This window comes from Athene cunicularia (assembly GCF_003259725.1).
Source record: "Athene cunicularia isolate RWA chromosome 11 unlocalized genomic scaffold, athCun1 chr11_part1, whole genome shotgun sequence".
NCBI classification, from domain to species: domain Eukaryota; kingdom Metazoa; phylum Chordata; class Aves; order Strigiformes; family Strigidae; genus Athene; species Athene cunicularia.
The window spans coordinates 20,073,102-20,087,410 of NW_020799113.1; the positions used below are offsets into that span (position 1 = coordinate 20,073,102).

At 45.9% G+C, this 14,309-nt stretch overlaps 1 protein-coding gene across 2 annotated transcripts; it reads left to right on the plus strand.

Annotated features, from left to right (window-relative positions):
- Nucleotides 1–699: 699 nt before the first annotated feature.
- DRC7 (dynein regulatory complex subunit 7) lies at nt 700–13,922 on the plus strand. Of its 2 annotated transcripts, none has more exons than XM_026856759.1 (17): nt 700–843; nt 1,261–1,435; nt 2,246–2,371; nt 3,318–3,512; nt 3,839–3,994; nt 4,305–4,523; nt 5,218–5,346; nt 6,094–6,169; nt 6,658–6,786; nt 7,619–7,747; nt 8,389–8,615; nt 9,232–9,447; nt 10,521–10,631; nt 11,716–11,826; nt 12,849–13,010; nt 13,491–13,630; nt 13,770–13,922. In XM_026856759.1, the coding sequence occupies exons 1-17, from the start codon at nt 713–715 to the stop codon at nt 13,858–13,860; spliced, it is 2,523 nt and encodes an 840-aa protein (XP_026712560.1). In that variant the 5' UTR covers nt 700–712; the 3' UTR covers nt 13,861–13,922. The 2 variants fall into 2 exon arrangements, with proteins under 2 accessions (XP_026712560.1, XP_026712561.1); XM_026856760.1 differs by having other exon boundaries at nt 12,852–13,010.
- The last annotated feature ends 387 nt before the right edge of the window (nt 13,923–14,309 follow it).

Consider the following 14,309-nt stretch of genomic DNA (forward strand, 5'->3'; position numbering starts at 1 on the left):
TGTCCCTGAGAGCCGCGGGGCTGGGGGGCGGCGGGACGGGAGGCTCTCTGGGTGGTGCCGAGGCCAGTGCTGGGACCCGGGACGCCGCTTCCCCCCCCTCCTCCCCCAAGTCACGGTCTGCGTCTTCTTGTCTGCTCCTCACGGGGTCAGCCTGACCGCAGGGAGGGGGAAACAAACAGCCCGTGACCTCCCTGAGATGTAAATTAATAATATAAACAGCCCCCTGGCCTTGGAGGCTGCTGACTCAGATGCAAAACGTGGCCCCTCCACCTCAAGGCCCCTGTGGGGCTGGCCAGACCTGGGCCTTTGGCAGTGCCTGGCAGATTTCCAGAGCTGCTTCCTAGAGCTGCTTCCCAGCCGGCAGCACCCAGGCGGGATGGGGGATGCCACGTTTACACGGGCACAGGAAATGGGGGACGCACCATGATCTGAGACTGAATGTGGGGATGTGCTGTGCCCTACCAAGCCAGTCTGCCCCTGTTCTACCCCCACACTCGGGGAATCCAGGAACATCCAACCACTTATTTACCAAGGCCAGGTCAAACTCAGATTTAGTGCTCTCTCTTTATTGTCAGGCTGCTGGCTGCCTCAGACATGCTCACATACTAAATCACTATGGCTAGAATATGTTTTCTCTGTTGCTGTATATCTGAGTCCCATCCCTGAATTCACACTGGTGTATCCATTACTATAGTGCCCAGGAGGAGGCGGAATGGAGATCCTGGAGGAGAAGGAAGAAGAGGCGCAAAGAGAAAAGCTGAAGGGTTTGACAATCAGTGATAACCTCCAGGATGTGGATATGAAGGTGTCTGCAAAGCAAGTCTGTGTCCCAAGTGATGTCCCGTAAGTCCCGCCAGTTACTGTGATGAGTGGAGACGCTTTGTTCATGGGGAGATTGCACACATGTGGATGGCACCTGTGGTGCCCTTGCACAGGGCGGGGAGTGAGCAAGTTTCACGTGCCTAGTGTGTTTGCCCAAGACTGGGCATGTGTGAGTAAGACAAGGTAACTCACTTCATTGTATGTTCATTTGGTATTGTATCATAACACTGTATAAAGATCCCCTGAGCTTCTGGGTATATGTCAGCTTGCCATTGTTCCAGAGAAGCTTGGCTATGTCAAAATCATGTCCCTGGATATGGCCCCCATTACTTCCCTGGGAAACAGGGAGCCCCTGCTGTGTTTTGATAGCAAGTCATCTTGCCTGAACTGTTTCCTGGCTTATTACCTGTGTCTCTCTGCCTCCTCTTGCCCTGGAAGTGATTTTGACTGGAGCTCCATTGACACATCCCAGTTACCATCTTCATACAAGACAAATTCCCTGAAGGAAAAGAAGTTGCTGCGTGTTGCTGACCATTTCCTCTGGCAATACACTCACCTCTGCCCTGACCGCAAGCTGCTCTTCCTCCACCCAGTCAACGAGTGTGGCTTGGAGGTATGGGGTGGTGTGGGGGTGGGCCACAGCGCAGGGGGCACTTGGCTTTGCTATTGCCAAGTGCTGGGGAAGGACAGCAGTCCTTCCCGCCCTCCTCCTGGCCAAAGGTGATGGGAACCTGCTTGCAGTGCCTACAGCTCCCTGAGCAGGCACACAACACCCTGGAAACACCCTGGCTGGCCAAAGCCACAAAGCCATGGTGGTGGTGCCATGTCGGCTGCAGACAGCTCACAGCCCTGCAGCATGACACTTGGGAAACAGGAAAGATCACAGAAACATATAGGAAAGAAACACATGAAATAGATAAGGCTCAGGCTCAGTGACAGATACAGAGTCTGGATCCAGAGTTAGGTCTTTTCTGAACTTTGTAGAAGTTACAGGGAAGGAAGTAAATGTGGAGGTTTGTGGTCTGGTTTTGTTTAGGACTAGGCCCAAGCTGCACAACTGTTGTCTAGTTCTGGACCTGATGCTCCCCCAGACATCTGGAATTGCTACTTTGCACCAGCTTTCCCCAACATTTACTATATCATTAACATACAAGGCAAAAAATGCTGGAGGACATAAAAGCTGGAAAGGGCAGCAGCTATTTGTTTTGCTTGAGCTTGAAGTTTTAGCCACAGACAAGCAGACAGCCTCTCAACCCCATGCAATTTCCAGCTCAGAACAGGTGAGGAGGGTTACTGATGCTGTTGACGTGCTCTAGAGAGGTCCTGAATGTGAGCTGCCACATCCAGTCAGAGAGGATGGCTTTGGACAAGACACTCTGCCATGCATCTGTTGGCTAACCAAAGTCCTCTTGTTGCCCTACAGAAGTTTGTGAGCACAACGGTGAGGCCCACCCTGCTGCCTTACCCAGAGCTGTACCAGTGGGATGGCTGTGCTAGCTTCATCTCTGATTATCTCACCATGGAGCTCCTCAAGTCCCCTATCATACCGGTAAGAAAGGTGCTGTAGTCCCATCAGAAACTGCCCCATAATGGAGGTGGCCGAAGGGCCTCTAGGCAGGACACAATGTGAAAACCCCACTGGCTGGGATTACAAAGGTCTCTGACCCCTCCATCATCCCCTCATTACTTAGGCAACCTCCAGATTTTCCCAGGCCCTATGCACTCTCTTTGGACCTGTAATCTCAGTACTCGTACAGTGTTGTACCTATCAAGCAATTAAGTACCATATCTACAAGACTGGGCCTGACTCTGCTCTCAGTCAACCCTGCTGTGAGTTGCAATGGCTGACAGGCTTCCTCTCCAGAGACCAAGATCCCTTGGAACAAAGGAGTATATAAAGCCTGGAGGATGATGCTTGACCTTAGTGACCCATTCTTAGGGACTTGGACATTTCTATCCCAGTTTTGGGGATATTTTGGGGTGGCTGAAAGGAGATTTCTAGACTGGCATCACTAAGACATCTTAGACATCACTAAGGTGATATCTGGGATCTGGGAGTAGACTACGTAGAACCTCTCTATATGCAGTATGTCCATATTGATCCCTTTCTTGTTCACTGGTGAGGGCCGGAAGGGAATATGTTCCTTCCTTTGAACTATAATTTAGTTTATGGATCATTTGCTTTGAAATGCTGCAGACAGACCAGCTAGAGATAGAAGTTGTGATTAGCATTAGATTTTCAGCTGTTTGGCAAGCTTGTCCTGCCTGTCTCTCCCTACGGTTAAATTTGTCACCAGATTTGGGGTCATATTTCCCCAGATCACTTTGGCAGGGAGTTTTGGGGTCTGTGGCTTATATAGAAGTTTTATATAACAGATTCCATATGGGTGCAGAGCCCAGGGATATGGGCAGTGCCTCTCTGTACTGCTCTCTGCTTGGTGTATGTTTCAGCTTCACAAGACAAGCACTGCAAACATGCATCTCTCTCTTTCCAGCCCACCTCACTCTACTCCCCAACCACCATCCTGAAATACCAGCGAGGGAACTGCTTTGACTTCAGTGTGCTGCTGTGCTCCATGCTGATTGGGGCCAGCTACGATGCCTATTGCGTGCACGGGTATGCCACCCGTGAGATGTGCACCCTGGACACAACTCTGGAGCTGTGCCCACTGCTCAGGGAGCCACAGGAGGTGAGACCTGCAGGGAGTGAGCAGTGAGCCCAGCATGCATGCTCAGCCTGTTCATTTCCAGTGAACTCCAGAGCTGAGCTAGAGGGAACAGCTTCAGGTCTACACTGGGTTTCAGTCTATACCAAGCAGGGACTGCACTGAAGGGATCCTTTGAGTGATTTTCCACAGTTCTTTAAGAGGACTCTTTGGCTTCACTGAATTCCTGTTCTCCAGGTCCAATGCTGCACACCGCAAAGGGTTGGGAACTGGGAGGTACCTGTAAGTCATACATTTTCTCCCTTCTCTTGATCTCTGCTGAGTTTCACGGCAATATCCTGTTTTTGCAGAGGCAGGTACCAAAAAAGGGGATGAAGAAGTCCAACAAGTATAGAGTTAAGCCCCCACCAGACATGCAGAGCAAGTTTGAGCTTCAGCAGGAGGCCAAGAACAAGGCAGAAATTGTAGCTGCTCGAGAGAACAAGGAAGGAGAAGAGGAGGTCATGGTGAGTTAATGAGGTCCACCTTGCTGTAAACTCCAGGAGCAAGAGCTGAGACACAGGTAATGGCTGAGCAAAGAAAGGAGGTCATCACCTTCTGCCACGAAGTATGACATGACCCTGATCATGGCCATGAGCACTTGGCCTCTGGGAACACAGGAATATGTACTGGATATGTAATACCTCACTCTCCTTAAGACTGTTAAGGGTCTGGAGATCTTTAGAAGTGGGCAGAGGAGAGAATAAGATTGCTGTTGGGTTGGACTAAAGTGGCAATAAAATGGCAATAATTTCTGTTCTGTCCTCTGTGCTACAGGAAGTGGAAAAGGGCAAGCGTGATCCTTTGTATGGCTTACGGGTGCACGCATGGGTTTTGGTTCTGTCTGGGAAGAGGGATGTTCCCAAGACCTTCTTCATCAACCCCTTCACAGGAAGCAGCCACAGCACCACAGATGAGCACTTCCTTGGGATCGAAAGCATCTGGAACCACAGGAACTACTGGGTGAACATGCAGGACTGCCGGAACGGCTGCAAGGTAACGAGCCCTTGAGCACCCTGTGCCTAGGAGGGACAGCTGGGCTAACGTCAGTCCCAGGGAAGTTCAGGATCAGTGGTGATACCAGTTTCCACCTGACCATTCCCTGTGTTGGCTCTGATTACATAGACTCTGGAACTACCCCAGCATATCCCAGACCCTGAGCTAACAGATATGGATCACACCTATTAAACCCCTACAGTGCTAGAATATCAGCTTTTAAGGCTGGCTGAACACCCATTTTCTCAAACCACAGCTTTTAAGTCAGTGGATGTTTTGAGCCTGTTAAGCATGGCTTAAGGCAGGAAAAATCTTGATGAGACTCTTCCCGCACCCCAGTTTCTCCTCAGCTGATATATAACTCACTTCACTGGGAGGTGAGGGTCTGAGTTAGAGCAAATTGACCTTGGGGCCATGCATGCCCCGAGGAAGGAGGCAGAAGCATTTCCAGCAACTTCTTCTCATCTGTGGCAGAGGCACCATGAAGAAAGGGTGTGCAGCTCTCTAGGGACAGGGCAGTCTTTGCGATCCCACCAGCCAGCCAAGGCTCTGACGAGCCCATCTCAGGAGTCTAGAGTCCTTTAGCACTGACACCCAGCCAGGTCCAGCGCACCATAGATGTGCAGAAGCAGCATTCAGTTTAGTGTCAGGTTGTTGAGGCTGTAGTTAAGTGGGTTTTTTCTGCGTGGCCTAGGATCTCACCTTTGACTTGGGTGACGCTACCCGCTGGGAAGTCATGCTTTTGGGAAGCCACGAGCCTCTTCAGCTGCTTGCAGGTGCTGAGGAGGAAGAAGTGTTACCTGACAGGGACATGGATTGTGTGGTGAGTGACCCAAATGATGGCTTTCTGCAGTGGGGCTGCTGTATCGAACTGGTATGTTTGTAGGCCTGCACGCTGCCCTCTCCAGGCCACATCACTATTGCTTTAGCTAGGTTTTGGTTGGCATGTTAAGATTCCTTCTCAATTTTGAATAGGGATATAGAATGGAATGGAATGGAATGGAATGGAATGGAATGGAATGGAATGGAATGTAGAAATCAGGAAAACAGAAAAATGCTGGAAGTCCTGGAAGCAAAAACTAGTTTGTTGTCCTGGGGGGAGAATATGGCATGATAAGGCAGGGTGGAGGAACACCAATAACAGTATGTTCTGTCCTGTTATCTTCTCTCCTCAGCCTGTGCCCATAACGGGGGAGCGAAGTGCCCTCTCTGGTCTACGTAAAACAAGCTGGTCATTAGTTTGAATGATGATTGTCGCATTCATCCCCTTGTCCAGCATGGCTGTTAGCCAGAAGATAATTTAATTAGGCTTGAGTAGGGGTGTACTAGTGAGAGTGTGGGGATGCAGTAGAGCTCCCCTTCCACATCAGCTGCAGTATGCAGCTTGCCTCTGTCCTCAGGCTGTTTGTGACAGACACAGCTCCCATAACTGTGCCACCATGCTCCCGAGGACCAGCACAGCCTTGCACGAGCTGAGCTCTGATCACTGCACTGCATTCTTTAGAATCAAAATGCCTCCTGGCACAGTAATAGAAGCTGCCAAAAATGCAAATCTCTGCTTCTGTTTCAGCGGAAAAAGGAGGAGGTAGACATGAGTTTTGACATGCCACCATCATGGGTAGCCCCAATTCAGATAACTCCCAGAGGTATGTATTCCTGCTTTGCCTTTTTCTTGCCCCCCAGCTAACCTTTTAGGGGATCTGGGATATTTGTGTATCTCACTCAAGAGTTGTCCCTTCAGGATGGACAAGGTGCAGCAGCAGAGCACAGTAGACAAGGCAGAAATAGGTACTGGTGTGAGTGCCTGCCCTCAGCGTACTGTCTCTTCCCCGGGTGGGAACACACTGCAGACACATGGTGTTTTCCTGCCAGCTAAATGATTTTGCCTGGGGTGGACTTTCTGTTCCTGCTATGCACAAGGGACTGCTCTGCATTATCAAGTACCTGCTTTGGGAGAGAAAAGAGTTATACTGTTATAAGTACAACAGGCAGGTTCTGAACAGCTTTACTGGCAGCTGGATGCAATCAATAAATGCATGGTTTCCTTTACACCGTGGTTCTCCCTCTTGAATTTTTTTCCTGGGGTTGAGTACAATGGAGTGGATTTTTCTGACACGTCTCTTGCCCACTGCAGAGTTTGAGACCCGCTATTCACAGGGGAGGAAGGTGATCCTGTACAAGAAAGCAAAACTGGAGAAATGGGCACCGTATTTGAATGGAAATGGACTGATGAAACGCCTCACCGTCTATGCAGACTTGGACTGTAAGAGGGATGAGTGAACATACTTGACATACTGGGCAAACACAGCCTGGGGTGTGCTGATGGGAAGAGGGAGGCGGTCCCCTTTTTGTCAGAGTCTCTCTCGTGCTTTCTCATCCTCCTTTCCCATTTGAGAGGAACTCATCTACCACATCTTCAAGTGCTTCATCACACTCACTGTCTGTCAAGCCCCAGAACTTTCAGGCACTGTTGGGGGTTCCTGGAGGAGTTTGAATCTGTTCTACACCCCAGTGGTGAGGCTGTTCAGTGTCGCAGGGCAGCTGCTTGGATTTTCACTCTTCAGAGAAATGGAAAGCTGGTTTGATTTGATCCAATAGTATCAGTTCCCATTGGCATTGACAGGAGCCATAGAAAGGGGCAGCTACAGACTGCAGATATTTCTGTACTCCAAAGTATCGTTCTTCAACAGCTGGTCCAAGAAACCATGCAGATTCCTCACTGGACAGACAGTGTCCTGTCTCCAGCCTGCTTGGGTAGTGTGATGCCCCTATCTCATTTCCCTTCCCTCATGACACTATAATTAAATATTTGGGATGGAATTTCTCTTGCCTAACTGTATCCATCTGCTATGCCACCTTCTCCCCCAGAGCCAGTTACTTTAGTTCTTGTTGATGGAGAGGAATAAACCTCCTTAAGATAGAATTAATCTACAAAATGCCCCTGTACACAGGGCCAATTCCAGTGACTCTACCATGTCAGCTGTGGCTGTAGCAGTAGCACAGAATGCTTGCACAGACACTGAGAGCTCATCAGATGAATCTTGCCACCTTCAACAGGGTGATATAAGGTGGTGAAACGGTTTGTCTCCTGCCAGGTGCTGAAGTAGTGAAGGTGAAGGAGTGGTTCAAAAACCGGGAAGACATGTTGGATATGAGAGAAATGAATAAACAAACACAGCTGACCACAGACTACTTCAGCCCAGGACACCTCCTCAGTCTTAAAGGTATTCCAGCTCAGCTGGGCAGCCACTGCAGCTGATGGGACTTCCTGTGAATCCCAAAATTTTTCCCTTTGGCAAAAATCCAAAGTTGGGAGGCTGTAAACTTGTGGGATGAAATGCCTAGATAAATAATATGGTCTCCAGTGGAGAGCAGAGAATTAGGCTGTTGACTTCCAGTCCTGGATAGTGCTCCCCCCAGCATAACAGAAGAAAAATACATACCTATCACATATGTAGGGTGATATAATTTACCAGTAGAGGTGATAGAAGTAGAAATTTTCTCTTTAGGATTATGTTTGGTCTCTAAGTGTTTTGCAGCTGAAGGAAATAAAGTCCCGCATCAGATCTGTTGCTAAAGCAGCATTTCACCCCAAAAGGCTGCACCCATTCCTGGTTTGGGAGCAGGGTCTAGGCTCCACTCACTGCTGCCTTACTGTGTAAAGATGGCAGTGGCCCTGCAAAGCTGTCCTGCTGCCCTCAAGCTGTGGTGTATTGGTACACAGCAGTGAGGAGAAAACATTCCCTTCTTACACTCTAGCATACGTTTATTGGCTGCTGAAGAAAATGAGACTTCCTCTGGACACACAGTGAAATATTATGGTTGCTAACTCTGACAATGTATGTGATCTCTCTTATGTCCTTAGCTCACACCTATACATCGCTGGAACCAGAGGCTGAACATACGATGGAGTTTTACAGCGAGGCACGAGTCGATGGCCTCCAGAAACGTGTTAAAAATGCTAAGGAGATGACAGAGTACTTCGTGGGGCGGGATGACTTCCTGCATGTCCGACACACAGAGTTTCATAAAGGAGGAAAGAAAATACACTTGGCTGGCACCAGAACTGAAATTAATTCCCAGCCTATAGTGGTAAGGGCAAGGCAGGAACAGAAAAATATCTGTCACTGTGATATTTATACTATGCAAAACATACTGCTTAGGGCTTTAGATTCATTTTCAGTGGGCACAGCCAGCTCAAAACTCCAGATGGGATGTCCAAGCCTTGTTCAGCTGCTGTGCCTCACAGTGGCTTGCCTGATGGAGAGCTACAGTGTGACCAGATGTCATGAACTGCATTGTGCAGCTAGAATGAAACCAGGAAGCTAAGCCTTGGAAAATGTGTGTCAGAGGAAAGAAGAAAAGCTTGACTATGATTTTGGAATGAAATTTTCACAAGACTCAAAACTAGTTCAATGATTTCATGTTCTGACCCCAAACTTATAACATTTTAAGTGCCTGATGAAGTGTCCCATCACTCTGTTACAGCAGGTAATCTATCTCTTCCTCTAGTCAGGTCTGATTTGGGGAACAGAAGAGGGAGGAAATCTGACATCTGCCAGTGTGGCTCATGCACTTCACCTGCCAAGACAGAGCCATGCAGTGGTCCAGGCAGAAAAGCCCGATTTTTATCTTTTTACCCAACTCTGCAAATCTTGCCAGTTTTGTGTTGTCTAACTTGCTTCTGTCTCTTTTCACCCCCCATTAGCAAATCAAGGAGTGTTTCTACAGAAACCTAGAAAAGCCTGCTGATGAAGATATAGCAGAATGTATCTTTCTGATCACAGAGAATACGATCCATCTGACATATCACCTCAAGGATAAATACATTACTGCTTCAAAGAAGAGTTTCTACAAAGAGGCAGAGAGTGATAGGAAAGGAAAGGAAATCTTCATGATCCCAGGAAGGTGCATCACGTACCAGGTATGAAGAAAAACTTGCATCTTGAAGTTTTTCTAGATCACAAGACACAAAGGAAAGGTGAAATATCAGTGGAAGAACTACAAGCATGACATATTCCATACTGCCCCTCTGCTCCATCTGCACACCTCCCTCACAGGCTGACAACACAAGCACCCCTGGGGATGCACTGCCATGCTGGAAGTGACTGGGCACGCAGGATGTAGGGTAACATGAAAGGCTTGCTCCAGCTGTGCCTGAGGTCGTCCTCCCAGACCTGGTCATCAGGCAGCATAGACACAGCCACTGGGGTCTTGCAGGATGCTAGTTCAGCAGCTGTTGGGCTCAGTCCTGTGGATTCATGACAAGGAATCTGACATTTCCTCTGCTGTTCTCTCTTGAAGAAGAGACTACAGCAGAAAAGCAGTAGCAGACATCCTGGGTTCTAGCTCCAGTGGGCTTCTGGGTCACATCATTGCTTAAATCTCCCAGAGTTTACTCTGCAGACGCAGAGCAAGATGCTGAGGCTTAATGCATTGCTGATAGATAGATAGCCTTAAATAAAAGATATTCCAAAAAAAGTGGAGTGCTGTCATTAGGCCAGAATCTCTCATTAGGGCGGGAGGGTCACTCCACTAACATCACTGATGTGAGTCTGTAATCAGGGGCAGAGGTCTGCCAGTAAATTCTATAGTGATGCTGCACAATTATGCTTAGGAAAATCAAAGAGAGATTGCAAATACAGGATTTTTTAAATGTTAATGCATGTTTTTTTAAAGTTTATATTTCCCACTGGGTAGAATACACAGAATGCAATTGCTGGAGCACCATCCTTTTGTCTCTGCAAAACGGTTTCCAATCAAATAACAGCAACATCAGCAAAGAGCAAGACATGCCATCTGGCACACATTACTGATTGATTCAGAATCAAAATGAAGTCTAATAAAGCTGTTGACCATGGGTTAGATGTTTCAGTGGTAGAAATCAGTGTCACTATATTGACTATAGCAGAATTATGCCATTTTCTGTTAGCAGAGTGCATGGTCCTGTGCGTGCAGAGAGTGCTACTATCTTTTCACTAGCTTATCTGCTTCTAGGCAGGGTCTTCTGAGAAAGACAAGAATCAGCTCCACCTGTACAAATTGTTGCAGGAGCTAACAAAGGAAGAGAAGTGGCTGAAGCAACAAGTCCAGCAATCTGAAGCAGAGGTAACAGGGAGGTGTCCACAGTGTGTCAAAGTTGGTCAGGTGTGGAAACAGTTTCAGCTGACTGGTTGCCAAAGCATAAGCTGTGATAAAAATAAAATTGGTGTCACAAAGCTGTTCTCATGCTGAATTGTCAAGTTTGCAACCCAGCCATTTTTCAGTAAGGATGTAGCTTTAATATATTTAAGGGAAGTCACGCATTTTCCAGCTCCTGCTCTTACTTTTCATTCATGGTGAGGAAGACAGTTTCAGAGAGCAAATGACAGCATATGAATTGGGGCATCTGGAAACATGTCTACCTTTTGCCTGGGAATAAAACCAAAAAGAAAGGATATTCTATGTAATGTTGTATGTGATTACTAAGTATTTCCAGGAAGTCCTATCTGAAATACTGAAGTGACTTTTTGTGGGAGCAACTGTAGGGAAATACTTCATAAAATACATTGCTTGTACTGCTAATCACACTGTGACCGCTGTAACAAATCCATGTTCTTAGAAGTCTTTGTAATTACTACATAATAAATCCAACCATTCTAGCAGATGGAGGCAAAGCCATTGGATTTTTTAAAATGTTTTTGGGAGGAAGAATAGCCCTTGAAGGAGAGGGAATGCTCAACTATATTAGCACAGAATACTAATAATAAGAACACGATTGCAAAATTCCACCTTTTTTTTCAGAAATTTGAAGCTAGTTCACTGTGACCTCATGAACTACCTTGCCAAATTTCTCAGTTTTGATGTATCACAGACAAAATATTCATGCTGTTTGGGCTGTATATCCTATTAAGACGAAGAAATAAGCCAAAGCTATCAGTGCAATTTCAAAAGTAGTGGCAAGACTATGACTCCAGAAGAGCTTTATTAACAGATAATATCAATAATTGTGTTCAAGAATTTAATACAGAGCATCAATCTAAAAATAAGACCATGTTGGCTTAATCTATCAGCAGGATGTGATACACGTTTGTACAGACCTTATGCTACAGTTCTTGTATGCAACATCTGCTCTGTTAGGATGTCAGGCATGTAAAAGTGCTGACATTTTGTGGGGAAGCTGAGGGGTCTTTTTTCCGATTTTTTTTGGAAGGTGTTAAATATTTTGAAGATCCGTAAGAATGAAGAAAGTGCTGTTAAATTGTCATTTTCAATTTATGATACAGAAAGGAATGAAAAGAGAAGACAGCAGTATGAAGCCATGGTAGGTAGACTTTGTTAATCCCAGTATTTATTACATGTACACAAAGAAATCCAGAGTAAGCTTTTTCTGTCTGAGGAATTATCTCTGAATAGCTTTTAGTATCATTAAAATATACTGTGCCAAATCCCTAGCAGGTGTAAGTCAGCACAGCTTCAACTGACTTCCCATGAAAATATAACATGATCATGCTATGACCTTCTGACTTTCTGGAAAAACATCACCAAGAAAGATTATTGTTTTATTTTATTTAGTTAATAAAGAAAATAATTAACAAGGATTAGTTGATAATAGGGATATGGGGGGAGTATGATAATAGAATCCAAACTGCATCTTTCTAGCCAGGGTTTATTTTGTTAGGCAAGTATGAAGTTCTTTGTGTGAATTTGTTGTTTCCTTCGTTTTCATTATTACTTGCAAAGCCAATTTTGTTCCAGGATCTCTGTTGAGGAATTAATACCTTGTGAATGTTCTGAACAAATAAAAAAAATCAAGAGTAATTACTTGCAGTTTTTTAAGATCTTCAAAATGCTTCTTGGTTTTAGACTGACATTTCCTGAATAGAGAGGTTATAAAAGGTGATACTAGGTTTCTCGCACCAAACTTCTAGCGTGTAACACAAATAGGGGCAAAGATCCAAGAACCAGTTATTTGCCAGCATCCAAGCTGGTATTGCTCAAAATACCCTGTCTTCATCTCTTTCTGTCCAAATACAAATGCATTTTGTAGAGCCCTTCTTGCACCTCAGTGGATAACGTGTTTTGTGTAAGAGACATCCCTACACAAGGAAATTAGGAGAAATGTTAAAAAAGATGATAGAAAATAAAGTTCAGACTAAAAACCGCATTGGGAAAGTGTTGGTATGCAAAACTAATGCAAAGCGGTAGTTTTTATCAAACTATAGGAAGAAGAAACATTATTTCCTTGCTGGGGGGAGGGTGGGGAGTTTTGTCCTTTGTTTTGCATGGGGTATTTGGGGAAGCAAGTGAATGGGACCATAACTCTTTCTGTCCTTTCCTCTCCAGAAGAAACAGGATCTGGATTATTTGGCACCTTTCCTCATTCAGATTGGCCACCCAGAGAAAATGACCAAGGCGCAGGCCCTGTGTGTCAGAGATGAGTGCCTGGCTGATTTGAAGCATCGTCTCATTGATAAAGTTAACATCATCCAGGCTCGCTTTGAACAGGTATTCCCAGCCTCGTGTCAGGATGTGCATGTTACCGGAGTCTCTTCTGTGCTAGCAGGAGGGTAACACACATCTCATTGTGACAGCAGGCAAGAAACAAACCTCCTTTGATTACTTTAAGGGAGCCCTAAACATGCCTGTAAATTTTTTTTTTTGTCATGTGAGGTCAAAGAACAAAATAGCCCCAGGGTGAAATTTAGTCCTTGTCTCAATCAGAACTGATTTTGTTCTCCAGTGCTTCTTGACTATAGTGAGGCAACGCATTCAGGTTTTGCTGCCTCTTGCTGTTCTGCATGTTTTGATTCCCCTTGTTTTCTTGCTCTGTGAGACATCATCTCAAACTTATTGTCTCCCATGAAAATAAACCAGCTCCATTTCCTTCATCTCAGCTCCCTGAACTTTGAGTTGCATTTTTGTGTGCCTTTGCCGCTCGCTCTCCTCTTAATTACCCTGACTTCTGGTTGCTGGCTCCCCCAACAGGCGGTGGAAGAGCTACAGAAGATGAACCAATGGTTTCAGAAAAACCGGAACCGGCTGAGCGCAGAGGAGGAGGATGACTTCCTCACCCATCACTCTGAAACCATGTCCCATATCCACACTCTAGAGCTGAGACTCGACAGGTAATGTTCTCCTGAGTACGGTGCCTTGGGGACATCTACCGGTCAGCCCTCCAGGCACTCAGCACTGAAGCTATTCTGTAAAATATTCTACTTGATGTCCTGCTTCAGTTTTCCTCTGATATCCCCCTTCTTGTTCTAGGGAAAAGCAGACAGCTACACAGAAATACCTTGATCTTGAAGAGAAGCTGCGCAAGGATCCTCGCCTATCTGAGCACCTTGGTCACTCCTGATTTCTTTATTCTTTCACACCAGGCACTGCAAATCGGTGCTGAAGCCTGTTAGAACCAGCCTGAAAAACGTGGAAAGGTGTTCCTACTTGCCCACAGTAAATCTTTCATTATCATCAGATTCATGGATATTTTAATTAACTTGTAGCATCCTGCTTTTTCTTTTCCCTTTTTTGTTTTAAGGCCCATCTACAATTACATCAAGAGGCTGTAGGAAGGCAAATTGTCTTCTCATGCAATTCCATCATGGTTGAGACTGAAATCTGAAAGAGACCTTAGCTTTAAGGTCTGCTTCAGAAGTTGATACAAATTACGCATGCTGTGTTGCAGGGCTTTTCATCCCTCAGCCTGCTCCCCAGCTCCTGACATAAGGAGAATACTGGTTCTTTTCCAACATAATAATATTTTATAAATTTTCTAATTATAAACTTATAATTTGGTTTTATAAGTAC